The sequence below is a fragment of the Phascolarctos cinereus genome, unplaced genomic scaffold, assembly GCF_003287225.1.
Source record: "Phascolarctos cinereus isolate Bilbo 61053 unplaced genomic scaffold, phaCin_HiC Scaffold_3;HRSCAF=262, whole genome shotgun sequence".
Taxonomy (NCBI): Eukaryota; Metazoa; Chordata; class Mammalia; order Diprotodontia; family Phascolarctidae; genus Phascolarctos; species Phascolarctos cinereus.
Genome location: NW_027555736.1, coordinates 259,049,042 through 259,076,189, shown reverse-complemented (window position 1 = coordinate 259,076,189; position 27,148 = coordinate 259,049,042). Strand labels below are relative to the sequence as shown.

Below are 27,148 nucleotides of genomic sequence, written 5' to 3'. Positions count from 1 at the left end.
ATTTTGGCTAGAATGTAGAGTAGATGAAAGGGAGTAATATGTAACTACACTGGAAAGGTAGGTTGGGGCCAAGTTGTGAATTTTGGCTTTAAAAGATAAACAAAGGGGCTTCTATTCTAGAGGCAATAGGGCACCTGGAAAAACTGAGTACACATTGACTGATCTTCAAACGAACAAAGGAGAATCCATATCCATCCATATAATTATATACTACTTTTATCCTTTGCTAAGTTATTTCTGGTTTTCCTGATAGTTTGAGAAAATGAATACATTTCAGTTGGGCAAATATTTGACTCCCAAGGAATATGTTTGTTTTCCAAGATCATATCATTATGAAGATATTTATAAAATATTCTTTCCCCCTTAGTCACCCTTTGTTTTTAAACCTATTCCACTTGGAAATAAAATGTTTTGACAACTTGGTTTGTCTGAAAGACATTTCCTTGTCCCATTAACTTTAAATGTATTCAAACACATAATGTATTGATCTGAAAATGAGTCATAACTTTCACTTGAAATTAAGTTTGTATAAAATCAAAGTGTGGCCTTTAAGTGAATATGAGCACACAAACAAACTCTTCCCTAAAGAAGAACTATAAAGTTCATCTTCTCTAATAAATGAAAATAGTTTGAGCTTATTAAGGGAAGAAGGGAGATGTCATGGACACACAATTTTTTCTTTTCTGAGTTCCTACATCATTTTGGTGGTTAGTTTGGGAAGTTAAGTAGCTGAGATAGTTGAAGGGAGGAAGCAAAGAGACAGTTGCTACCTGATGGCAAGAAAAACAAGTATATAAACTCAGTACTCTTTTTATCACCTACAACACAAATAACACACAGTTAAGTTAATTCCTTATGGAAGGCATTGCCTCATTATTACAGGCAGAAGAGAGAAATACTATAGAGGTTCTTTCTTTGTATAGATTTCATTGTCACTACATCAAAACAGCATCATTGGCATGGAGAAATGTAAATGTTAGGTAAAATCCCTTGTAATGATGATTGCTATTATATAAAATCATCTCATCTATGTCAAGGGATGGAGAAGGGGATGTATGGAAAATTAAAAATAAACAAATTCTGAAAATTATAACAATCAAATGATGATAGTGTAAAGTTGAACTGGAGGTCATAATAACCAAAGAAAAAAAATCTGGACTCTGTCATATGTGTGGCAATACTCAAGGGAGAAAAAAGAGAGCAGGTGGGAGAAAAAGAAAAAAAATTGTTACATACATCAAGATTTTAATCTTAGAATATGCTGAAAAAATCAAGAGCTTCTGAGTTTATTTTGCTACAAGCTATATACTTCTTTTCAATGTATTTAAGAAACAACTATACTGAAAAGATCAATCATCAATGTCACACATGTAATTCCAAGCATCAGTTAAACAGCTCTGTGTACATCTCTTATTATTATACAATGTATTCTGTCTATATCCATTAAGTTAAAAAATGATTTTGGAGGAAAAAGGAAGGAAATTTTGACCTTTTTTTTTTAACTTTAAAGGTATCTCTCTTCCTTACAGGAATGTAAGAAAATTCGTAAATTTTGTCCATTAAAGATGGTTAATAATTATAAAAGAATTCATACAGTTGTCACTAAAAAGTACATATGAAATCACATTTGTAATAGCACCCATGCTGATTTTACAACAGAAAAGTATTAATCCAGTTTTTATCATAGTAAAACGTTTAAGTGGATCACTTTCAGATTATTCTGAATGCTATTTCTGATATGTACCATACTGAGGGAATTGTCTTTACTTTGCATTTCATATCCAGGAAAAAGAAGTTGTGGGAGATTAAAGAATGATTTCCTGCAGTCTAAAATCTTTGGGGGGGGGAGGAACCCCCACAGAGCACTGCAAAGTGTTGGCTGTTAAAATGGCAGCCACAGATTTAGAGACCGAAAATTAGTACAGTGGTTCAAATTCTGTATGACTGTCTGGCATACTGTTGGAAATGAGTTTTTTTGGAGAACATAACTGGCTCCATCTTGTTCTATATAGGCCACTTTGCTGTACATGATCCCTCATGAACCGCAAAACCAGCTGAAGCGCTGGTGTCCTTCAGTGTCTTCTTTCCTCTTCTTTTCTATACAAAAAGACTTAGTTGCTGAAGGTGGAAGATTCCAGGGTCCTTGGAATGTCCTTTTCCCTCGTTAGGCCTGACAGTTTTCACTGATTTAGCAACTCTAGTGATGCTAAGAAAATAACTAACTCCCTTACCTCTTGTAGAAAATGATATAAATTTTTCTTTAAACAAGTATATTATTTTTCTTTGTATGGCCACTTGCATTTTAATGTATATTTCTTTTTCTTTATTTCATATAATGTATAACTGTTGCTTGCTGAATTGTGAATGATGCATTCTCCATCAACTGTTGGTGGAAAATGCCACACTCTGAGTGTAATGAAACCTGTTTCCTGATTTGTTCTGGCTTATTGGCTTTAGATAGAATTGATTAAAAAATTCATGTGACAATACATACCGGAGTACAAGTTTTATTACTGTGGAGCATCCTTCATTATAGAGTATATAATAAAGTATTAAAATGGAAAAATTTCAAGATACATCTAACAGTCCTCCAGGTCAGTTGGAGGGCAGATAAAGGCAGAATTATAGAAAACAGCTGTCTTTCTTCATGGAATGTTACTAATCAAGCAGAATGCAAGAATTGAAGCAATCAAGCCACTGGAAAGAAGGAAATAATCTTCTAAAGTAGATCAAGAATATCTAGATTTGTTAACAGACAACAGCAAGATTTAATAAAGGTTAAGGTTTTTTCAAATTTATTTTGCCAGCCTAAGCTTCAAATTGATGATAACAAATAGACAACAGAGGTTAGGCTTCAAAGAAATACCCACATTGGTCAGAAAAGTGAATGCCTTTGTTTTCTCATATTAAAGAAATCCGAAGTTGGCCTCTGAACTAAGGTCTCCCAGGCTGGGGCAAGTGGAATGGGTAGAAGGGAAAAACAGAAACAAAGTAAAAATCCTATGATCATAGTTTCCAAAACCCAAGGTAAAGGATGTAAAGAAAAATTTTTCTATGATAATCAACAGATTTATAAGCTAGTGCCTAAGTGACAAAATATCCAATGAAGACATGATGAATATATTTTTAAGCAAACCAAAGAGTTAACTATGGCAACGCTGAAAGATTTGGTTAAAGAAAAAGTTTTAGCTTCAGCCAGAAGGCCAGAAACAGAGAAAACTACTTTAGTAAATATGTTGAAAATAATGTCACAAGTAGAACTATATTATTATACTTGGGCATACATTTAGATGAGTCCATGGATGACAGAGAACTTGGCTTGACAATGCAGCATAAATCAAACAACCGACCCTGGGCAAATCACTTAACTCTGATTGCCTCAGTTTCCTTATCTGTAAAGTAAGCTGGAGAAGGAAATAGCAAACCACTCCAGTATCTTTGCCAAGAAAACCCCAATGAGCTCACAAAGAGTTGGACACGATTGGAATGAATGAACAACACCACCACCACTGTATTGAAGAAGATTACTCACCACTGTTCACTGTTGCTATAGAAAAAGCAAGGTTAATTGGAGGCGGCCATTAGTTTCATTACATCATTTTGGAGTTTACATTGAAAGTCAGATAGGTGGCGCTGTGAATAGAGTGCTAGGCCTGGAATAAGGAAGACCGGAGTGCAAATTTGGCCTCAATTACTAGCTTATGTGACCCTGGGCAAGTCACTTAACTTCGGTCTGCCTCGGTTTCTTCATCTATAAAGTGGAGATAATAAAAGCATCTACCACTCAAGGTTGCTGTGAAAATTAAATATTTGTAACATGCTTTGCAAACATAAAAGTATTGTTTAAATGCTATTATTATTTTAGGGGTTAGTTATTATAAATCTGTTCTAACAGTGATTTAAGCAACTGTGATTTATAAAACTCTTTGCCACTACACTTTTGAATAAAATTATTTTGTCATTTGCATGATATAACAATAACTTGTCCCTTCACATTTGCTGCTACAGTTTATATTCTCTCTCTCTTTTTTTTTTGGTGAGGCAATTGGGGTTAAGTGACTTGCCCAGGGTCACACAGCTAGTTAAGTGTCATGTGTCTGAGACTGGATTTGAACTCAGGTCCTCCTGACTCCAAGACCAGAGCTCTATCCACTGCACCACCTAGCTGCCCCTACAGTTTATATTTTCAAAGAAAGAAAAATAGCAGTTTAATTCACCAAACCACAAAAATATATTCTGTTGTAACAAGAAAATTTGCTGTATTGCAATTTATAATTGTGAAATAAACTGCGTAAAAATTACCTGAAGACCTGCCATTCGTTACAAAATGCAGGTGCAGTCTGACATAGGCAAGTACAACCTAAAAACAGCAGCACTGGCCAGATAGAAATATTAAACCATAATTAGCTACAGTGCATGTTGGATAGGGGCTAACTATTTAAGGGAAGGTCCTGGCTCCAGGATCTGCACAAATGAATTTGTTGCAACTTTATGTAATAACAGTAAGAATAACAATAATAAAACTAACATTCATATTGAAGGTCTGTAAAGCATTTTATAATAAACATCATGTCATTTGATCCACAGAATTTAAGCATCAGCAGGGATCTCAGTGGCCACTGAGTTCGATGTACATATCAAAGAAACGCTCACGATCATATATCCAACTAGAGGTCATTTAGTGTCTGCTTGAAGACCTCCAAGCAGAAGGAGCCCATCTCTTCTGGACAACCCATCACACTTTGGTGAAGGTTTCAGATATATGCTATTTATTATTTTAAGGAAGACTCCATGTATAACCCATCACACTTTGGGATAGCTTTAGTTGTTAGGAAAAATTTCCTGACATCAAGCCTAAATTAGCCTCTTTGTAACTTCTACCCATTGCTTTTGGTTCTGCCTTCTGGGGCCAAAAAGATAAATTCTAACCCCTCCTCCACATGACATGTCCTTCCTAAGTCTTTTCTTTAGGCTAAACATGCCTTGTTCCTTCAACTGATCTTCCTATGACATGGACTCACTCAAGATTCTTCAAAATCATTATCCTCCTTCAAACACTCCCCCTTATCTATATTCTTACTGTGACTTTCAGCATTGAACACAATACTCCAGATAAGGTCAGGGATGGGGAGGGTGGACAAAGTACAGCGGGACTATCACCTCCTGATTCATGAAAGCTAGGCCCCTCATTAATGCTGCCCAAAATAAAAAAAAGAATTTCGATGTCATGGCACACTGGTGATTCAAATTAAGCTTGTAATCCAGATCTTTTTTCCAACTGCTGTCTATCCATGTCTCCTCCATCTTATATTTGTGAAACTGACTTTTTATATCACAGTGTAAGACTTTACACTTAACTCTCCTGAATTTCTTTTTATTAGACTCATAGCCCATTCTCTAGCCTTGCAAAATCCTTTGTGATCTGGACTCTGTTGTTTAGGGTGTTATTTAAACTTCCCAACTTTGTATCTGCAAATCCTTTTTTTTTTTTTTTGGTTAGGCAGTGGGGTTAAGTGAATTGCCCAGGGTCACACAGCTATTTTAGTGTTATGTGTTTAAGGCCGGATTTGAACTCAGGTCCTCCTGAATCCAGGGCCGGTGCTCTATCCACTGCACCACCTAGCTGCCCCATGTATCTTCAAATCTGATGAGCATACCATCTATGTCTTTATTTAAGTACTTGACTAAAATAGTAAACCAAAGTTTAAGATCCTTGGAAGAGTACAGACATTTCTTGCCAGATGGACAATGAACCACTAGTAACTACTCTGAGTCTGGCCATCCAACCAGTTCTGAATCCATATTAGCTTAATGTCTTTTTCTCTTAAATATAGCAAAAAATGTTGCCCATACTGTAAACTATGAATCAATAAAAGAATTATGGTTCAAGTATATGAAATTCTATTTGTAGTGAACCTTCTAGAGGAAGAAAGTAGTCTTTCTCCTCTTGCTCTTTTGCTGTGACTATAACTTATGTGAAAGGGTAATGGGAAAAGAGAACTTTTATTACATAACTTTAAAAGTTAAAATACTTATCAAATTTGTATACTGAGGAATACCTCTTCTACATGTATGTTTATATCCAGAGGCAATGTAGTATAATAGCATTAAGTCAACCTCAGAGTCAAAAAGATCTAGGTTCAAGTCTTTCTCCTCACACATCTAGCAGTGGGACCTTCTGCATATCGTTTTGCCTCAGCATTCCAGGCAACTCTTTCTGACTCTTAAGTTGCAGAACAATTACCAATTTGCATTAGTAGAAGGGGCTTTCTTATACTGAGAAAATCACAGGTCCAGAATCTTTCATCTCCCCCTAAAATTAGTTCAGAATTCTGGTCATGTAAAAGTAACCTTTAAACATGTGCTAAGGTTCAAAATCACTGCTGACATGACGATGATAAATTAGTAAAGTTTCAACATAAACTGATGCTTAATTTTGTTATAAAAAACTGAGGGTCTTCAATTTAGTAAAGCTAGGCTAGATCTTATGCTATATCTATGGTCTAATAACTGTATCTCACTTTTATTGAAGATATGCAGTTAAGAACACTACTTACCAAATTTTGCTCTGTCATTTCCAATCCTGGCTTTGAATCTATTCAATTTTTAGATCTAAAGGTCTTAAAGTCAGGTTGGGTAAAATCAGGCCAATAATAGAAACTATAGACTTGGGGCAGACTGGATTGGAAGTGAAACACAACTCAAGATGAGATATACCATATATTGAAGAAATTATAATAGACTGCATAATTTTTAGTACCACTGTACACATCCTTTAAAACCATCTACCATATGATATGAGGCTCAATAATAATAATAATCAGTATTATTAAAAATGTGCTATGAGACCCCATTAAACTAAAGTTCTTAACTATTTGACTTTATAACTATAAAGGAAAATAGCAAAAAACAAACCTTTCTAGAATTTTTTTTTTAAATTGAAGGGAAGGTCTGACCCCATCACTCCCCTTCTCAAAAAATCCTAGTGATTCCCTATTGTCTTAAGGATAAAATGTAAACTAGTCTGTTTGGCCCCCTACAACTTAGTTCCCACCCATTTTTTCATCCTTTTTATATCTTACTTTACATTCTGTGGTCCAGCCAAACTAGCCTCACACGTGACATGCCATTTCCCATCTATCTGACTGAAATGGAGTGCTGCTCCTTCCTCCCCTCATGCGCTACCATCTCACCTGTCTCTTAGTATTTTGTTTTCCTCAAAATCCAACTGAAGAGCCACCTCTTACATAAAGCCTCTCCTCATCTCCCCTTGTTACTACTGCCCCACCCCACATTACCTAGCATTTATTGTGTATATATATCTGCATATGTATATGTTGTCTTCCTCAGTAGAAGGCAGGAGCTGTTTTATTTTTGTCTTTCAATCTGCAGTGCCTAGCACAGTGCCAAGTACAAAGCCAGATACTTAGTAGGTATTTGTTGATCAATTGACCAAAAATTGATAAAAAAAAATGTTCATTGTTTTTAAACTATAACATTCTTTAGAGCATAAATATAACTGTTCATATTAAAGTTTCAATTTTACCCCCAAAATAATTTAAGAAGTTACTTAAAAAGAAGAAGCAAAGTACAGTGTGCACTGACATGTAGAATCGAGAAAACCAGAACTGCTGTGTGGAAAAGTCTGTGTGGCCATAGTGGTGCTGACTGGTAGGGTAACAGACTTCTTTTCTTCTTCTGTTACTTCTTTTGATGTGTCTGATGGCTGTGATGGGGATGAACTACTAGAACGTCCAAATCTTGAAAACAACATTCCTCCAAGACCTTTCCCAATGCTAGCAGCTCCTGCATTTCACAAAAATAAGACAGTCATCCTGCATGCTGAATCAGACCCTACCAAAACAGAGTGAAGAGATCCACCCATTAATTACAGTCTGCTGGAAGATAGGCTGGAATATTAGTCATTTTTTTCCCCCAGAGTGGTAATAAACATTCAAAAATACAATTCTTACTTGTGAGTTTCTAAATGGAGTTACTATTGCATAAGAAAAAAAGTTTAACGTGTTCCAAGACACTTATGATAAAGAGTTTTTATGATAGAGATATAGGAATGGTTTTATTCAAGCATTTACTGACTAAATTATATTTGAGACACAATATTTCTCACAAAATATTTTATGTGAAGCTATATTCATATTTTGTTGTAATATATCCACGTGCCATTAAAAACTTGGTATAAAGTAACATGCAAGACTGAATTTATGATGTATATCAAATCACTTTAAAGTATAATAATATTAAAGCTTTATTTCTATAAAAAAGCACTAAATTGATACCATGCCTACATGTAAGGGATTACCTATAAATCAGAGTCACAGAACTTTAACTCTAGAAGACACCCTTTATTAATTCCTCGAGGCAAAGACTATAAAACCTAACTAGAGCCTACTCAATACAAACTATTAACTCTTGCCGTAGAAACTCAAAATAGTATAGCATGTTTTTTCATAAGTACTTAAACAGAGTGTACTTGGTAGCAAACAAACCACACCTCCAATGAGGGAACAAAAATACTCATGAGAAATTACCTAATATGCTGGCTTTGCCTATATTTGTTATAGATTCCCCATAATGCCGTCGAGACATGACAGGTGAAGTCACCGGGCTTGATACTGCTGACAAATTCTCATTCTCTGATGCTGAGGTAGGTTCTTTTGCAGGGTTGAGAAAACTTGGCTTCATATGTTCATAAGGTAGAGGATTTGTAGTATTATACCAATGGATTTGGACAGGTGAAATGTTGCTGTAATGTTTCAAAATTAACGGTTCTAATCTATAAGCCTTGATAGAAAAATAAAAAAAACCAAAGATTTTAGAAGGTATCATAAATAACAGTAAGATTTAATTTTTAATACAGAAACTGTTCATTATTAATATTATGCTAAAACAGACTTCTAAAGGGTAAAAACTAATGTAATTCTCCCCTAAATTTTACATGGTTCATTTAACATCACATTATTTCTGAATATCTCTTTCCACCCTTCTTCCCCAGCACACTGTCCTTTATAATGAAGAAAAAAATGTTCAACACAAAGCAACACATAAATTACTTCTAACAGTCCCCCTACGTCTTCAAAGAAGAGACAGTGACATTTTCTCATCTCTTTCAATTTGGGGATAAAGCCCATTAAGTTTGTTGAAATTTGTGGAAGGTACTAAAACTGCTCTTCCCTTCAGGCTATATGTAGACTGCTGCCCTGGACACATTAAGCTTTTAGTGTTATGATTTTTTTTTTTTTTTTGCTTTTTGGTGAGGCAATCAGGGTTAAGTGACTTGCCCTGGGTCACACAGCTAGTAAGTATCAAGTGTCTGAGGTCACATCTGAACTCAGGTCTTCCTGATTCCAAGGCCGGAGCTCTATCCATTGCACCACCTAGCTGCCCCCAGCATTATGATTAAACAACTAAAACTACTGGAGGTTACAAGAATTGGTAGTTAATGAAAGAATTAAACTTTTCTCTTTAAAAAAATTTCCTTTTTCATGAGGACCTGAGTTCAAATTTGACCTCAGACACCTGACATTTACTAGCTGTGTGACCCTGGGCAAGTCACTTAACCCCATTGCCTAGCCAACAAATAAACGAATGAATGAATGAATGAATAAATAAATAAATAAATAAACCTTGCATGTGGCAGCTAGGTGGTGCAGTAGATAGAGCTCCAGCCTTGGAGTCAGGAGGACCTGAGTTCAAATCCAGCCTCAGACACATGACACTTACTAGCTGTGTGACACTAGGCAAATCACTTACCCCAATTGCCTCACCAAAAGGGGAAAAAAAAATTCTTTTTAATTACTGTTTTTGACAGCCTCAATAACCTCATTAGCAAATTAAGATTAAACAAAAGAGTAAAGACATAGAAAAGAACCAATTTATAACAACTTAATCTCTAGCTTTCATTTAAGGTCAACACATGACAGAAGCTATTTGTTGTAGAGGGAAACAACAAAGTTACGGTTATAAACTATTATAAAATAAACTTATTAAGTGTCTAGTCGTTTTAATTATTTTTAAACTGAGTCTCCATTTTTTTGTACTTAATTGTACTAGCTCTATCACTTTGTAATTTTCTAATGTTTTCATCTCCTGGGACATAAATAAATGTATTTGTGAGCCACAGGAGTAAAAACGAAAAACTGAGGGCATGGGGGATTACTGTGTCATTTCTTAACCATAACTATATTAGATTTTTTCTTTTTCAATGGAAATAATTTTCTAAAATTCTCGTCTTTAGTCAATGTCTTATTGTTATTGTTCATTCATTACTTCAAAGATCCAAGATTTCATTGATGTGGCTTTACTTGTCAGATAGTTTAATGAGTTACTATGGTTAAAAAAATTCATGATTAGGAAGTTAACTTCTTTGATGATGCATTAACCAAACAGTTAGACTGGGCCACTTGGATGACAGATACACAAGTCCATTCATATGTATATACCTGAAGGCATTCTGGCTTTACATGACCTGCTAGGAAGAGTACTAAGGTGAATGTCTTGGTGCTAAAACTACAGTAGATTGTAACAATCTCAGAGAACATCTATTCCAACCATATATGAACAAAAACTTCTCTAAAATATACTTGACAAATGGTCATTCAGCTTTTGCTTAAAGATTTCCAGTAAAGAAGAACCCATAATGTCCCTAAGCTAGTTTATTCCATTCTTGGAGGGCTGTTTGGCAGTTTTTCCTTATATCTTTCATTTGTCTCTTGGCAGTCTTTACCAAAGTCTCTTATTTCTGTTCTCTGGATGCAAGCACAGTAAGTCAGTCTAAACCTTTCTCCATAAAATAACTTTCCAAAGGCCTGAAGGCAGCTTTTATGTCCTTTCTATAAGTCTTCCCTTTTCTGTGTCTAACACTTCCAGGCTTTCAAATGATCTTTATATGGAATGATCTTTAGGCCTGTCACCATCCTGGTTGCCCTCTAGTTTGTCAAAATTCTTCCTAAAATGTGTTAACTAGAGCTGGACACAATACTGCAGATGTGGGTTGACCAGGACAGAGTTTAGTGATATTATCAAGTGGGATTATCAAACATTTCCTCATTTCCCAGTAGGTGACATTCATTTTCGACTTCCTTGATCAACTGCTCAGTAAACTTATCATTGGGAAATTTTATCATCTTACAAGATCAAATCAGCCTTGGAATTCACACTTCATCAGTACGCTGCCCCTTTGATTGGAAAGTGGAGCCATGACATCCTTAATCTCCATTCATTTAAGGAGGGAAGACAGGAGATACATTTCAATTCCCACCTGGCTACTCTCATTTGGACAACATTTTGTACTTCCATGGCTTCTCTAGTAATCCCCAACTGACTCCCCTCATTAGATTAGAAGTTCCCCGAGGGCAGGGACTGTCCTTCAACCCCCCCCACTAAGCACAGTAAGTGCTTAATAAATGTTTAATTATTATAAAATTCCTAGACCTAAACACTTTTAAATAGGCTAAGTTTGTATTAGCTCTTTCTGATATCCTATTACACTGGCGAGTGACATTGAACTTGCAGTACACTAAAAACCACATATTTTTACCAGAGTAATTGTCTAGCCATGCTTCTACTATTTTACATTTATAATGTTCAATTTTTGAGTTCGTGTGAGGCTTAAGTTTATACTTATTCCTAATTCATTTCACAAAATATGTTATCTATAGGTTACAAAATATGTTAGCTCCCAGCTTTGAGTCACCTGTCAATTTGATAAGCAAGTTAACCTTGTATAACTCACTGGCAAAAATGTCAAAATATCACAGGTCCAAGCACAGATCCCTGGGGCATTTCACTGCATAATTTCTTCCAAGCTGATGTCAGACTATAAGAGACTACTCTATGGATACAGCCATCAAACAATTTCTGAATTCATCTAACTTTAAATCTAGATATTAAGTTTATACCTCCCCATCTTCTGCATAATAGAATTGAAGAAGAGTAAATACTATGCTAAAATATAGGCAAACTATATCTATCTTCAGTAATCCCCTGATCAACTATTCTTAGTAATACATTCAAAAGAAGGAAATGAAATTAGTCTGGTGTATCCTGTTTTTAATGAATTTTGCCTTTTTTGTAATCACTGCTTCCTTTTCATGAAACATCCCTTTAATGAGTACTACAATTTTGCCAGAAATCAAAGTAAAGCTCAATTGTCCTACAGTCTGTAGATTCTATTATCTCTTCCACTTTAAAAAAAAAATACCTGGGACACATGCCTATATCTAGTCCAGCAGTATGTATCCTGTACTCCTTGATCTTTCAAAGATCACCAACAGAAATTCCATCTTCCAGTTCTTTCAGTACTGTGGGTTCATCTGGAGTTGATGACTTGAACTCATTAAGAGAGTTAGATCTTCTTATTATATTCTTATTTAGGACTGAGTATCAATTTAAAAAGCAAAGATTTAATTAAGAAGCTCTGATTTCTCTCCATCAATTATCATCATTCCATCTAACACAAGAAGTAGTTTGTTCCTTTTTCAATTCTCTCCCCAATATAGATAAAATCATACCTCCCAACCTTTTTGTTGTCTTCAACTTTCCTCATTAGCCAATTCTTTCCTCTCAGCTAATTCTAAACTTTGTTACACCTGATACTATTTTTAAAGAACCATTCCATCCTTTTATATGATTCCTCATTACCTGTTCTTGCCTTTATACTGTGTACATGTCTTTTTAAAAAAAAAATCTAAGTTGGCTGATACATTTTCTGTGTATCCAAAATACTTCAGACTTTTTTCTCCTTATCCTAACTACTTCTCTTAAGGTCTACAGAATTTCATTTTTGAGAGCTTCCTATCTTTCATGGGTTGACTTCTGTAGAATTTTAGGTTATTGGATAATTATTCTTTCCCTAAACTCTCTGAAATCTTCTCTTCCAAAATCTCAGGTAAATGTCAGACTGTCCTTGATTTTCTTCTGCCTTTCTATGACAAATTCTAAGATGGAATGGTCACTGCCCTCAAAACTTCCCATGATTTTCACTCCTTGTTGGCTCCTCTGACTTTGGAAGGATGAAATCATCATTCACACAAATCAAAAAGAAGCTGCTCTACTCTGGGCAGAAAGTATGCTATTACAGATGTCTAGATAACTGAGGTCCTCCAATACTGACTGTTTCTGCTTTTGTTGACCTTCATTAAAATGCTCTCCATCATGATTCTTCTAGCTGGTTCTTGGATTTCCTCAGGTAAATATACCTTCTCAATATGTAAAGCTATGCTGTCTCCACCTTTTTATTTATCCTGATCTTGTTGAGTAAGGTATATTTCTTTCTTTCTTCCTTTTTCCTGGCTAGGCAATGAGGTTAAGTGACTTGCCAGTAAGTGTTATGTGTCTGAGGCTGGATTTGAACTCAGGTCCTACTGACTCTAGGCCCCGTGCTCTATCTACTGCGCAACCTAGCTGCCCCAAGTAAGGTATATTTCAAAAATCACATTCTACAGTAGTGTGTGAATCAAACTTAGGCAAAGGAAAATAATATTTACTGACATAAAATTAACCTTACAACTTTTGACATCTTAAAAATACTTCTAATATGCCATACATGTCTTTCTTTTGCTCTAATCACTTGTTTTATACAATTTGGCATTCAGTTCACAAGATTTTGTCACATATTCTTTAATTCTTCATCATGAAACCACATTTTTATTACACTGGATATTAAGCATACCTTTGATGAACAGTCCCTTGATTACACCCTCTGGATTTTTAATGAGGTTCAAATCAGGGAGCTCCTGGCACACTTCAACATGTTTTATTTTCATTGTTTAAATAAACTTCTTAACTTTTTTGATATGTGGCATGGTGCAAGGCGTAGTATTCCATCTCAATTTGGGAATTTATGTAATTATGTAATTCTACAACAATTCTGCTTCTCAGTATATCAATGTATTTATTAGCATTCATGATTCTCTCATTAGGGACAAGAATTCCAGGCATATTATTAAAAAAAAAATCCCATTTTGGGGAGGTGGAGCAGGGGTTGGGGAAAAGAGATGTCTTTCAGCAGTCTGATGAAGATATTGAGATCTTAAAAGGATCACCAGGACTTAGGATAATAGTTTTGATTCAACATTAAATGAAAAGTGAGCTTCACTTTTCAAAAATTACTTTTTTCAATTTTTGTCACTTCCAATCTTTGTATTATCCTGCTCACGGCAAGTATTTTTTATTTACAGAAACGGTTAGTAGCTTTTTTAACAATGGTATTCCACACTGTCCTTCCCGTTTCAAGCAGTCTTTGCCATACTGTATAGTAATCAGTAACAACTCTATAAGAGACCTTGTCCTTTTGAAGGTCTCTGCTTTTTCTAAGAACCTCAGTATTCTGCAGCAGTGATATGTCAGTTCTTGGCACTGTTTACTCATTTTCAACTGCACTTTCCTTGGTGCTCAGATCTTGTTTCTGTGTGGGCTTGAATGATCCCTCAATGCCACAAAGCTTCCCCATATCAACAGCTATTACAATACACATATATTGTTATATGAAAAACTATAAGGTAAAATCTATCTCTGAATTAGCAATTAATTATAAATTCACTTTATTTCTACTTCTACCTTATGCATTTATGTACAGACTTTTGAGGCCATGGATTTTATTGCTAGATCCTTTATTGGAATTTATCAGCTGTCAATTTCGATATATCTTTACTGCTATTCTTAACCACGTTTCTTTTTTTTTTTGTGGTTAGGCAATGGGGTTAAGTGACTTGCCCAGGGTCACACAACTAGTAATGTTATATGTCTGGATTTGAATTCAGGTCCTCCTGAATCCAGGGCTGGTGCTCTATCCACTGCGCCACCTAGTTGCCCCATCTTAACCACATTTCAAAGAGGATGTGTCACATATTCAGTATCAATTAGTGATAAGAAAAAATGCAACACACAGTTAAAAACTGGGCTCAACACACTGCTGGGTTACCATATAAATCTGCAAATTCTAACATATTTCTTTATTCTGGTTTAAATATCTTTATAGCTAATAAATTAAACATACATTCTATGTAGCATCTTTTTTCTGCAAAACTGCTACAAATATAATCTGAGAGCTGAAATAATTTTAGGTAAAGTTAGAGTTTCTTTCAAAGTGTCATAGTTATTCAATAATAAATTTAACATTGAGAGAAAAAGTTTGTAACTCCAACTCACAACTGGATCTGTGGGATGAAAAATATTTAGTAACCGGTTACATATGATTCTAGGCAAAATGTGGTCTTGACTTCCACTGTTCCCTGGACGGATGCCACGTAATGCCAAAAAAACTGCTAGTGGGGATCCCATGCAGAAAAAATTCTCAACCTAAAAGAAAAAATAATTAATCCTAAATAAATCATATTTGAAGGAAACAAAGAAAAATAATTTAATCCATCCTCTTTCTTTTACAGATAAAGAAACTGAAATCTACAGATAGATGATAAATATCATCTCAAGGTCACACAAAGATTTACTGGAAAAACTGGTACTAGAACCCAGGATTCTTGTCTCAATTACAATACAGAACATTATTCATTCTTAAAAAGTATCAATTTTAGGTAAGAAATTTACTGTGCACAGAATTTTTTCAAAGAGATGATACTGTTGTTTGGATTTGTTATCTCTCACCTTCAAATACTGCCATCTTTGAAAATAAAATTCAGCTTGAGAATAGAAAATAAGTATGAATTTGACACTTAATGGAATCTTCAAGACAGACTGAGATCTTGACCCTATTTACAGAATCAAAGAATGTTAAAGTTTGAATAAACCTCATCTATTCAATTCAGAATGTATACATTAAAAGCCTATTATGTGCTAGGCATTGCACTAGGTGCAAGGGATATAGAGATAAAAATAAACCATTTCTTGTCCTTCAAGAACTTATAAGCAACACAGAGAAAACATGCACATAAGACACATAAATATGAAAAATATAACAAAATAAGTTTTTTTGGGGGGGAGAGAAAGGCCTCTTGAAGGAACTGATGCTGAAGCTGGGCCTTTGATACAGATATGGATTGATTCTAAAAGGAAGAAATGAGGAGGAAGAGCAAAGGTATGGAAACAAAACATGGAATGTCATATAGGAGAAAGGGAACTCTGTGCGTGCGTGTGTGTGTGTGTGTGTGTGTGTGTGTGTGTGTGTGTGTGTGAGAGAGAGAGAGAGAGAGAGAGAGAGAGAGAGAGAGAGAGAGAGAGAGAGAACAAAAAGTAATCAGTCAAGACAGACAGTGGAGACAGACTACGAAGGGCGTTACATGCCAAACAATTGTTAGTATTTATACTACAGGCAACAAGAAACCACTTAGTAACTAAAGCTTTCTGAGCAGCAGAATGATATGGTTATTAAAACTATTTTGAAAAACATAAACTTGCTAACTGTGTGGAGGAATGAAAAACCTCTGGAGGCAGGGTGACCGGTCAAGAGGCTATTTCAATAGTCAATAAGTCAATAAGCAATTACTAAGTGCCTACTAGGGATCAGGCACGGTGCTAAGCTCTGGGGATACAAAGGAAAGTAAAGGGGTCTTTGCTCTCCAGGAGCTCACACAGTCCATGCAGAAATAACTATGTACAAGCAAGCTATCTAAATAAGGCAGGCAATAAAATTAAGAATTAGGAAAAGCTTCTCTGCAGAAGACAGGATTTTGGCTGTGGCCTGAAGAAAGCCGAGAGACAGAAATGGAAAAGGAGAGCATTCTAGGAATGGAGGATGGCCAATGAAAATCCATGAAGTTGAAAAATGGGGTGCCTTGTGTGAAGACCAGCAAGGAGGTATGTGTCACTGGAACATGGAGGTTGTAAGACATATAAACTGACCAGAAAGGTGGGGAAAGAGGAGGAGGAGGGGACAGGCTATGAAGGGCTTTCATTGCCAAATGGAGGTGATAGGAAACCACTGGAGTTCAATGATTTTGGGGGAGGAGGTGACATGGTCAGGCCTGCTCTTTAGAAAGATCATTTTGACAGCTGACTGGAGAAGTGGGAGAGACTTGTAGCAAGAAACAAGTCAGCTGGCTATTGTAATGGTCTGAGTGTGAGGAGATGATGGCAGCAGAGTCAGAGGAGAGAGGGGATATAAGCATGAAAAATTACAAAGATAAATCAACAGATATTAGCAAATCACTTAGAAGTGGGAGAGGATGAGGGGTCATGGACTGTCAGCCTGGGTGGCTGGGAGGATGGGTGCCCTTGATGTTAACGAGGAGATATGGAAGAGAGAAAGGTTTAGATGGAAAGATAAGCTCAAATTTTGGACATATTGAGTCTAGGATATCTACAGGACATCCTAATGAAGTTATCCAACAGGCAGCTGGAGATGTAAGATGGAGCTTCAGCAGATAGGTTAGACCTAGATAAGTAGATTTGAGAATCATTAGATTCTTAATGAGACGATAACTGAATCCATAACCAGGCCCCAAAAGTTATTAAATTATACATACGCTACTAGTATGTCTATATACCTCAAAAAAAAGTACAAAACTACTTGCAGCACTTTTCTTTATGGTGGGAAAGAACTGGAAACTGGAGAAGAGGAACAAAGGAACAAGCATATATTAAGTGCCTACACTGTATCAAGCACTGTTACTAAGTGCTTTATAAATATTGTCTCATTTGATCCTCTCAAAAACTCTGTGAGGTATGTGCCATTATTATTCCCATTTTACAATTGAAGAAATTGAAGCAGACCAAAGTTAAGTGACTTGACCGAGGTCACACAGCCAGTAAGTATCTGAGGCTGGATTTGAACTCAGGACTTCCTAACTTAAGGCCCAGAGTTCTAGATACATTTTGGGAGTGCCCAACAATTGGGGAATGGCTAAACAAGTTGTGATAGAATACTACTGCGCTATAAGAAATGATACAGGTGGTTTCAGCAAAACCTAAGAGAACTTATATGAACTGATGTAAAGTAAGGTGAGGAGAACCAGAAGAACAATTTATACAACAATTACAATAATACAGACAAACAACTCTGAATGACTTGGGAACTCTGATCAAAACAATGACCAACCAGTTCCAGAGGATGAAACACACTGTGCACCGCCAGATAAAGAAGTGATACATTCAAGCATACAGATTAAAGCATGGGTGTGTGTGTGTGTGTGTGTGTGTGTGTGTGTGTGAGAGAGAGAGAGAGAGAGAGAGAGAGAGAATGGGCAGGGAGAGGGAAGGTGGGAAGGAGAGAATTCAGAATGGAAAATAAAATAAAGAATGGAGGGGGAAATCTGCTGAAGAAGAAAAGGGATCAATTGTGCACATAGAAGAGTTTGTCTTGGAAAAGAAGAAGGTTATCTCTCTTCAAGCGAGACAAGGACATCTAGATGATGCAAGAAGAGGGAATTTTTCTTTTTTCTTTTCTGGTGAGGCAATCTTGCCTTGGCAGAGAGGAAGGTTACTTCTCTTCAAGTGAGACGGGGTGGAGGAAATAGTGGACATCTAGAAGACATCTAGATGTTGCAAGAAGAGGAGAGGGGAAGAGGGAATTTTCCTTTTTTTGGTAAGGCAATCAGGGTTAAGTGACTTGCCCGGGGTCACACAGCTAGTAAGTGTCACGTGTCTGAAGCCTGATTTGAACTCAGGTCTTCTTGACTCCAACGCTGGAGATCTATCCACTGTGTCAACTAGTTGCTCCTGAAGAGGGAATTTTTCAAAAAATGGTCTCAGTTTCTTTAGTAGAAATATGAGGCAAGATTCTCAGCTGGGAGGGTGGGGGAAAGGCAGTCATGGGAAGTTGGAAGAGGCAACAAAATATTTGGAAAAGCTGCTGTGGTGGGGTGATGTTTTCTAACAAAAATCTATAGTCAATAAAATTTGATACAGTCAACACAATTTCATTATTTTCTCCAGCTCTGTTCATCAATACATGTGAAGGAGTGAAAACAGCTGATGGTGGGAGTGATCGAAGGCAGACGTTTGGCAGAGTAAGATCAGCAATACGATAAGAGGTCAAGGATCTCAAGAGAATAGGAGAATGTAGAGTTGGACTGGTTCACTAAGAGGTCAAGATGGGGAAGGAGAAGAATATAGTGAGTGCACTGGTGTGATGGCCTGGGAAAGAAATGGGTGGTGGTGGTGGTGGTGGTGGGGTATTGAGAAGCTGGAAGTCATGGTGTGGATGGAGAACAGAGTTTCGGGTAGCAAAGCAGAAGGAGAGATGGATCTGATAAGAGAATTTCAGAGTTCATAAACGTAGAAGTGGTCCATTTGTAGGTGACAGGAACATCTGGAGACGATAGGAAACCACTGGAATTTAATGAGTTTGGGAGTAACACGGTCAGGCATACTCTTTAGAGATTATTTTGACAATTGAGATTAAGAATAAGACCATCTCTATGTTTTCTTTCACAACATGACTAATATGGAAATATGTTTTGCAAGACCAGACATGCATATTGAATGGCTTGCCTTCTCAAAGGAGGGGGTTGGGGAGGGAAGAAGGGAAAGAATTTAGAACTCAAAGCTTTAAAAATGGATGTTAAAAAATTGTTTTTGCATGTAATTAGGGGAAAAATACTAAATAAATTAAAAAAAAAAAGAACCAAGACCATCTTTGTGTGTGGCTGAGGCAGGGTGGTCATGGGAACTGAGTAAGTTGAAAAAATGGGAGGTCAGGAGTTGGGGAGGAAAGAAAGACTCAGAACCAAGCCGTGAACTTACTGAGGAAAAATGGGGAATGTCCTGGAAGTCAGCAGACAACAGTTACAGGAATTTTGATTAGGAGGTAACTATAGATTAAGTGCACAGCTAGGTGATGCAGTGAAGAGAGCATCAGGCCTGGAGTCAGGAAGACCTGCGTTCAAATCTGGCCTCAAACACTTATTAGCTGTGACTGGAGCAAGTCACTTAGCTCTGTCTGTCTCAGTTTCCTCATCTGTAAAAGGAGCAGGAGAAGAAAATAGCAAACCACTCCAGTATCTTTGCCAAGAAAACCTCAAATAGGGTCATGAAGAGTCACACAACTGAAAAACAGCTGAACTGAAATAGATTAAGCAAGCAGATAAGTTATTGAATGATGATGGAGGAAGAACTGCAAGTGGCAATGGGGAGTATTTCAACTCCTCCATCTTGATCAGGGGAATGAATAACAGGGGAATGAATCAAAGGGCAACCAGTGCTGAAAAAAAAATGGCCAGGTGGCTGTCACCAGAAGGGAACCAGGTTTCAATGACACAGAAAATTGAAAGACTGGGAAAGAAAAAGATTTAGGATGAAAATAAGTTTGTTGTCTCTCGAGTAGGTATTCCAGAGTGTACAGTGTGAGGGGGTGAGTAACTTTAGAGAGGGATGCTGGGGTTGAGGCAGAACAGAAGGTTGCAGGGTATGGGAAAAAGGGATAAGGCAATGGGGGATGGAGAATGGGGGTCTGAATGATGATTGCTTGGGGGGAGGGTGGTTCAGAATCACAGGGAGGATCAGGACATGATAGGAGGGGTGCAGGACAGGGGAGACTGTTAATCACAGAAGAAAAAGTTTAGATAGATTTTCATTGTCCAGAGAGGTTTGGTCTCATGCTGGAGTTTTCTCAGGCCCTTGGGCAGTTCAGGGAAAGGGACAAATGATGGAAGCTGAAGAAATGGTGTTGCTCTCTTTCTCCAAGGCAAGAGACCAGGCTGGTGATTTGAAAAGGCCTTTTTCCTGTTCCCTGGAAGGGAGTAAGTAGTCTGGTGCTAGATGGAATGGTATTTCTTGTCTTCCAAGGAGAGGCAGAAGACTTAGTCCAGTGGAATGTGTCCTCTCCCATTACTCCAACAGCAGAAAACTGGTGCATGCTGAAATGATGTTTCCCCACTTCCTGAGGAAGGCTGGAGATCAGGCTTGAGACCCAATGTTTTCTCAGTGCTTGATAGAATGCTGATTCTCCTTTTAACCTGGGAAGCAGGAAACTTGGTGTGACTGCCTTTACTCCAAAGGCAAGAAGTTGGTGATTGATGGTAACAATCCTGGTGAGGAATGATTAGGATTTTAGGTAGTTCCTTTTGAGTGAAGAAAGGTGATAAAACTTGTAGTAGTAGACTGGATAAGGAAAAGAGTGAAGAGCTGAAGATCACATGATCATAGATTTAGAGTTGGAAGGACCTTAGAGAGTATTTAGCCCAACTCCCTTATTTCATAGGTAAGGAAATTGAAGACTTGTGAAGGAAAGTGACTAGCCTGAGGCTACCCTGGTAATACACAGCAGATACAAGATGTGGACCCAGATCCTTCTATTACAAGCCATTATTCATCCCATTGTATCATACTGTTCCCAATGATCCTGAGGTGATACACTCAAGAAACTAAAGGATGTGGATACACCTATTTTAGAAAAAGGGAAATTAAGGAGTAGGCTTAGGAGTAGGTTTTAGGGAGAAGATTGCAATTGCTACTTCAGCCATGTTGCATTTACAATGCCTTCAGGGCAGTGAGGTAGAGATGTCTAATAAGCAGTTAATAATTCAGGACTGTAGTTCAGGAGACAGATGAAAGGTAGATATTTAGATTTGGAACTCATATGTATAGAGATGTTAACTCATGGAATCTAATGAGATTATTGACTCTAGACTAAGTGTCATTGCTATAGAACTGTTGTAGGATTTTTGGGCTTTTGTGTTAATCAAGGCTATCTGTTGCTAAATATAAAGCATGTGTTGTTTTCCCTTAAAAGGACATGCTGAAAAACAAGAATTCTAAGTTGTTCTCAGGTTTTTATAAACCATATTTTTGGGAAAAAAATTGCAGCCCCCATTTCAAACAATAGGGTATATGCTTAGAGAGCCCTGATGAATAGTAATGTCTTTCTTCTTTTACTTGTGAGTTTCCTGCATCTGTAAAATTTAATTTAATTAGCTTCATTTAGTTGCCTAAATAATTTATGGTACATATATTTATGTAAAAACTTATACAAAAGAAAAGTAGTCACATAATGGAGAGAGAGCCAAACATGAAGTCAGGGAGAACTAGGTTCAAATCCCACCTCTGGCATGTAAATGTCTGTCCATCCAACTGACTGGCATAATTTGGAAAACATGTCTTCTTTTAACCACTTGGTTTTTCCTATGTGAATAGTTAGACAAACTCTTCTGCATGGTTATAAAATCTGTTAAGGAAGTTCTGTAGTGTTTTGGGCCTGATACAGTAAGTAAAATGTTATCTGCAAATGAGAGCATCTAGCGGACCTCATCATTAGCAGGAAATTCCTTTTCAACTTTATGCACTGCAGTTCCTCTATGACAATGGGAAACATCTGCCTGTGGTGAATATACATCAGTTATATGCCTCACAGATATTTATAATCACTGTGTAGCTGAAAGAAGTTGCCTTTGTTTTTATATAATTTTAGGAATTTTGAATGACTTTGATGTGGAATGTGAGATACTTTGTTGGAAAAAAGTCTTTAAGGTAACATTTTGCTTCATTGAGTCAAATACTTTTCTATAATTAAACAATAAGCACAGTGTGATCCAGTCTAGATCTTTTAGACAATTATGTGATTGTAAAGATATGGTCCACTGTGGAATAGTACTTGCAAAAACCTGCCTCTTCTCTACTAAAAGAAAATTATTAAGATGGGAAAATAGATGAATAGGCCAGTAGTTATTGCTATTTTCTTGTTTTGTATTTCTATATTCACAAAGTTTAAGATTTTTTTTCCATCATGTCTTTGGTATCTTCCATTTGGATATTCTGTGAATCTATTCCTCAATACCCTCACAATTGTGTCACTTCTACTACAGATCTCTTATATATTTGGTCTAATCTGGCTGCTTTTCTCAAATCTTTGATCTCTTTTGTGCCATTTCTACTTCCTTTTTAAGTACATGTAACTTTAATATTAAGAGTCCAAGTGAGATGGCTCTACTCTCCTTGATAGTAAAAAACTTTATCATACAAATTTTTCAGATCTTTTCCACTTTTGTTCTGTTTATTATTTTCCTTCCATTTTATATTTAAATGTTCTTGTATGGCTTTGCTTAGCTAGGTCTCCCACCAATGTTTCTGAAACTGATTTTTACCACAGGAACCATCTGTTTAATACCAACATTCTATCACTGTGGCCACATGGCTTTGAGACATAAAACACAATGGTATCTGAGAAACTGGAAACGAGTCTGATACAGACAACAACAGAGAGGTATGTGGGGAGTATGAGCAGACTATAACAACTAACAATGAAGAATTTTAAAGAAGGAGTGAAAGACGTAATTAGGAAAACATATGATAGGCATGCAAGATGGGATGGTCAAATTTAGAGGGATGACAAGTTGATATCTAGAGTGCTCCACCAGTATCCTTGCAATGTCAGGAGTAAGTGGGAAGGCCTCCAGAATGTTGGGGTAGAACTTTGATAAATTTAGGTGAGGAAGAAAGTCACATAGGATGGGAAGGAATGAAAGTTGCAATCTTCATCTGTGGAAGGAACCACCAAATTGATGAAATTACAGATCCGCTTGAACACATCAACTTTTTTGATTAGGTTAGGCTTGAGTTGTTTCAGTTCCAGGGGACATATTTTTCTCATTTTTATTCTTCTACCTTTGTATTAATTTTCATCTTTGTTCTAACAAGTTGGTAGTCTGACAATATACAGAAAACTAATTTAGGAATGATTCTATCAGTAACAAGTTATTTCCCATCTGTTAATATACAACCCATTTTTTTTTAGGTGATGCTATTCAGTGCTTGTCATGGCCAGTGCTTCTCTTCTCAAAAAAGTATTTACCACATAAAGGCATGGAACTGAGTTGTCAACAAGTTTTTGGCCTCTTTTTCACTGATCTATGTCTTCCAAAGTATTTCTCATTATCCTCACCCATTCCCAATTTTGTAGTGAAGCTACCTACTATCAGAGTTTATGTTGACTAAATCTGGCAGGCCATTATCAGACTTTTCATAAAACCATATCCTCTCCATTCTCTGCAATTGATATTGTTGTATTATTTGACAGAGGCCTTTTGGCAAGTACTTATAAGCACTGCTTTTTGTGATGGCCATATGTTTCATGAAATGATGTTTCTTGTTGTATTAAGGCACACAGTGAAACCAACTCTGCCAACTAATTTATTTGCCTCTTGGCGAATAAATTGTGGGCCATCTCTTTAGCTGCAAATTCTTCTTCTTTTTTGTTCTGACTTCATTTATAGAGAAAATGTCAAGACTGGTAAGATTCAGTTCCCCCAGTAGTGTGCCCATTTGTAGGTTACTGGTCAAAGATATCACATTCAGAGTTCAAGTTTAAAGATAATCTAAAAACGATGATTCTTAGCATCTTCTGCCCCTTCTTCTTATAGAAGAACCCCTGAGGACCACTTCACATTTTTCTTTATTTCAAGGATTACCACGGCCAAAGAATTTATCAAGTAGCCAGGCTACTGGTGATGATCCTTTCCTACTTAGGCAGGCTGGTCCTCAGAAAGTGGACAGTCTGCTGCCAGGCTCACACTTGTAACATTTCCAGCTTAGTAGAAATTTAAGGCAGACAACAAGCTTTCATTAAGTGTTTATTACGTGTTTACTATGAGCTAGGCAGAAGAGGAGAAAGAACAGCACCTGTGTAGGGGCACGGTGATGAAGTCCACAGAGTAAGAAGCAGAGCCAAGAAGGGAATGAAGGAGGGTCAGCCTAGATTCCTCTCACAGATGGGAGACTCCAGAAGAAACTCATCAAGGGGAACAGGAATCAAGGCAAGTTGAGGGCAGTTTTAGGATAAGGATAAGGAAGAACCAGGGAATACCCTCACTCTCTGATGGGGTACCAGACCAGGACTTTGTGGAGGGAAGTTATATCTACCTTAGGCAAATCATCACAGGTGGAACACTGTCTTATAATTTTGTATCCCTTCCCACCCAGTATACCTAGCACAGTGGTATATAGTAAGCACTCAAAAAAAATATTAGTTGAATGAAAAAAATATTAGTCCTTCAGAACATAAAGCATTAGCACTGAGAGAACCCAAGATCAGTGACTTTGTCATAAATAATCGAGTTAAAGTAGAGTTAACTATATACTTAAAATGATCTCATTTCTCATGTAATTTTGTCATATGTGAGATGACATTAAAAAACACACTAAAATGAACAATATAAATTTTATATTTTTTTATATACCTTAAATTTTAAAGCAGGTGTTTGTGTTATAGTTGATGTCTTCAATCCTTGCAATCTTTCTTCTATTTCTTTCAACCTGTGAAATTATATATTAAGAACATTTTAAAACCTTCACAAATTTAATACATTATATTTATAATTAGTGAACAAAATAGGCTAGAAATAAGTCTATTTTCTAAGCATTTAAAAGACATTTGATCTTACTATTCTTATACTTAATTAAGTATAAATTAAATTAAGTAATTTATACTTAATTTAAAAATTTATTGTTCTCTAAACAGCCCTCTTAAAAGTCATATTTTCATTAAAAGCATCCAAATTTAAAATCCCTAAAAGATTAAAGATCCTAAACAGAAACTACAAACTCCCTCAGTAAAATAGAAAGTAAAAACCAAGGGAGACAAATATATTTATTATAAACATAAGGAAATGGATATAATATTTTAAATACCTAAAATTCAGCTAGGACATGTAATGCTGTAATCTTTGGTCTAAGATTTATTATCTTTACAATGCCAATTCCAAGTAGAGTAATTTCTGGAAAGAGAATTCCTCTCATTGGCCATTCTTTAAAGAGAATAATAGATAGTATTAAATGAGTGCTTAGCACATGCCTGGCATAAAGTAGGTGCTAAAGAAATGCTATTATCACCATTACTACTTTACCGCTGCTTAGTTAGATAGAGTTCATTCAGGAGATGTCGTTCTTCATAGCTTGTCCATTGCTCATCAGGTAGTTCATTTTCCTTCTGCATTAGCTGCTCATAAAGTCGAACAGGATTCCAGCCAGTCATTATGTCATAAGTGATCACACATCCTAAAGAATGTGACACTATTGAGACTTTACCCCCCTTTTCTTCAAAGTCTGGATTCCGAGAACAGAAAAGCGAATACAATCGATTCAGCTCCTGCTGAAGACCTTTAACTAGCTGTTTGAAATAAGAAAGTAATCCTATGTTAGTTTTAACACTGATTTTAACTTTTAATTTTAATCTCCTGTGTAAAGAAAAAGATGAATAAACATCAAGAACATAATGCCATCCAATCCCATGAGGACAGTGACAATTATCTCCAACATAAATTCAATTTTAAGGACAAGTTTAAAAATTAAAAAGAAAAAAATTCTACAATTGAGTCAGTTAAAATGACATCATGTGTACCTTGTGGTGTTAAGCCTGATATCCTCTGAATGCAAAGGAAAATAATAAAACTCAGAAATCAGGATTAGGCTATTTGAACTATTATAGCTTTTCAAAATAATTACTTTCAAAATAATTCCATTTATGTTCCAGTAATAATTTCATGTTGCTTTTGCTTATTGTCAGAAGGAAAACTTCCATATGTATCCCTAATTATAATTTTTCCCACTGAAACTTTAATTCCAATTTCAACTCAAACATTTACTAAATGCCTACTATGTGTAAGGAGGTGCTGTGCTACATGATGAGAATACAAAGACAAAAATGACATAGTCCCTGCCTTGTAGGAACTTATGTTATATTCTGCCCACCAAGACAGGCTTTCCCTCTCACTTCATATGCCATTATATGAAAATAGAAAATTTACAACAAAATAATTTTTAAAAGGCTGTTATTAAAAAAACAACAACCACAAACCCACAGTGTTAAAAGCAACACATCTAACCTGAGTTACCTCCTGAGTTTGTGAAAAAAATGGATATTAGCCTTACTGATTCAAATGCCTATCAAACTATTAGGTTTGGGGGAGTATAAAATGAGAAAAAAGTTGCATGTTATTTCTGAAAAGTACAATTTTTTTTAATTGAAAGACTAACATTCCTAGACATACTATTGCTTTTCACTGTCTATATGTTGAAGATCTGTGATTGTGTCGAAGTCTTAGTATAGAGATGTCAAACTCCCCAGTATGCCTGAACCAGATTAAAAGTTCTACTAGCATAACTTTCAAGAATCTAGGACCATCTCCATGCCATGATGAGACATCAGAGGAAGATCTTAGTAGAGTCATAACGGAGGGCTGGTCTAACTAATAATAATTTGTCTATTTTCATACCATGGCATATGAAGTGAGAGGGAAAGCCTATC

The 27,148-nt window shown here is 36.3% G+C and overlaps 1 protein-coding gene across 4 annotated transcripts in view; it reads right to left on the bottom strand.

Moving 5' to 3' along the window:
* Positions 1-27,148, bottom strand: part of DDHD1 (DDHD domain containing 1) — a 124,947-nt gene that overhangs the window by 6,718 nt on the left and 91,081 nt on the right. For all 4 annotated transcript variants that reach the window (XM_020974832.2, XM_020974834.2, XM_020974833.2 and 1 more), the window contains 5 exons: positions 25,749-26,011; positions 25,083-25,158; positions 15,169-15,318; positions 8,550-8,802; positions 7,606-7,806 (listed from right to left, as the gene is read on the bottom strand). In XM_020974832.2, coding sequence (XP_020830491.1) covers positions 7,606-7,806; positions 8,550-8,802; positions 15,169-15,318; positions 25,083-25,158; positions 25,749-26,011 — 943 coding nt within the window. The remainder of the gene's footprint in view (positions 1-7,605; positions 7,807-8,549; positions 8,803-15,168; positions 15,319-25,082; positions 25,159-25,748; positions 26,012-27,148) is intronic.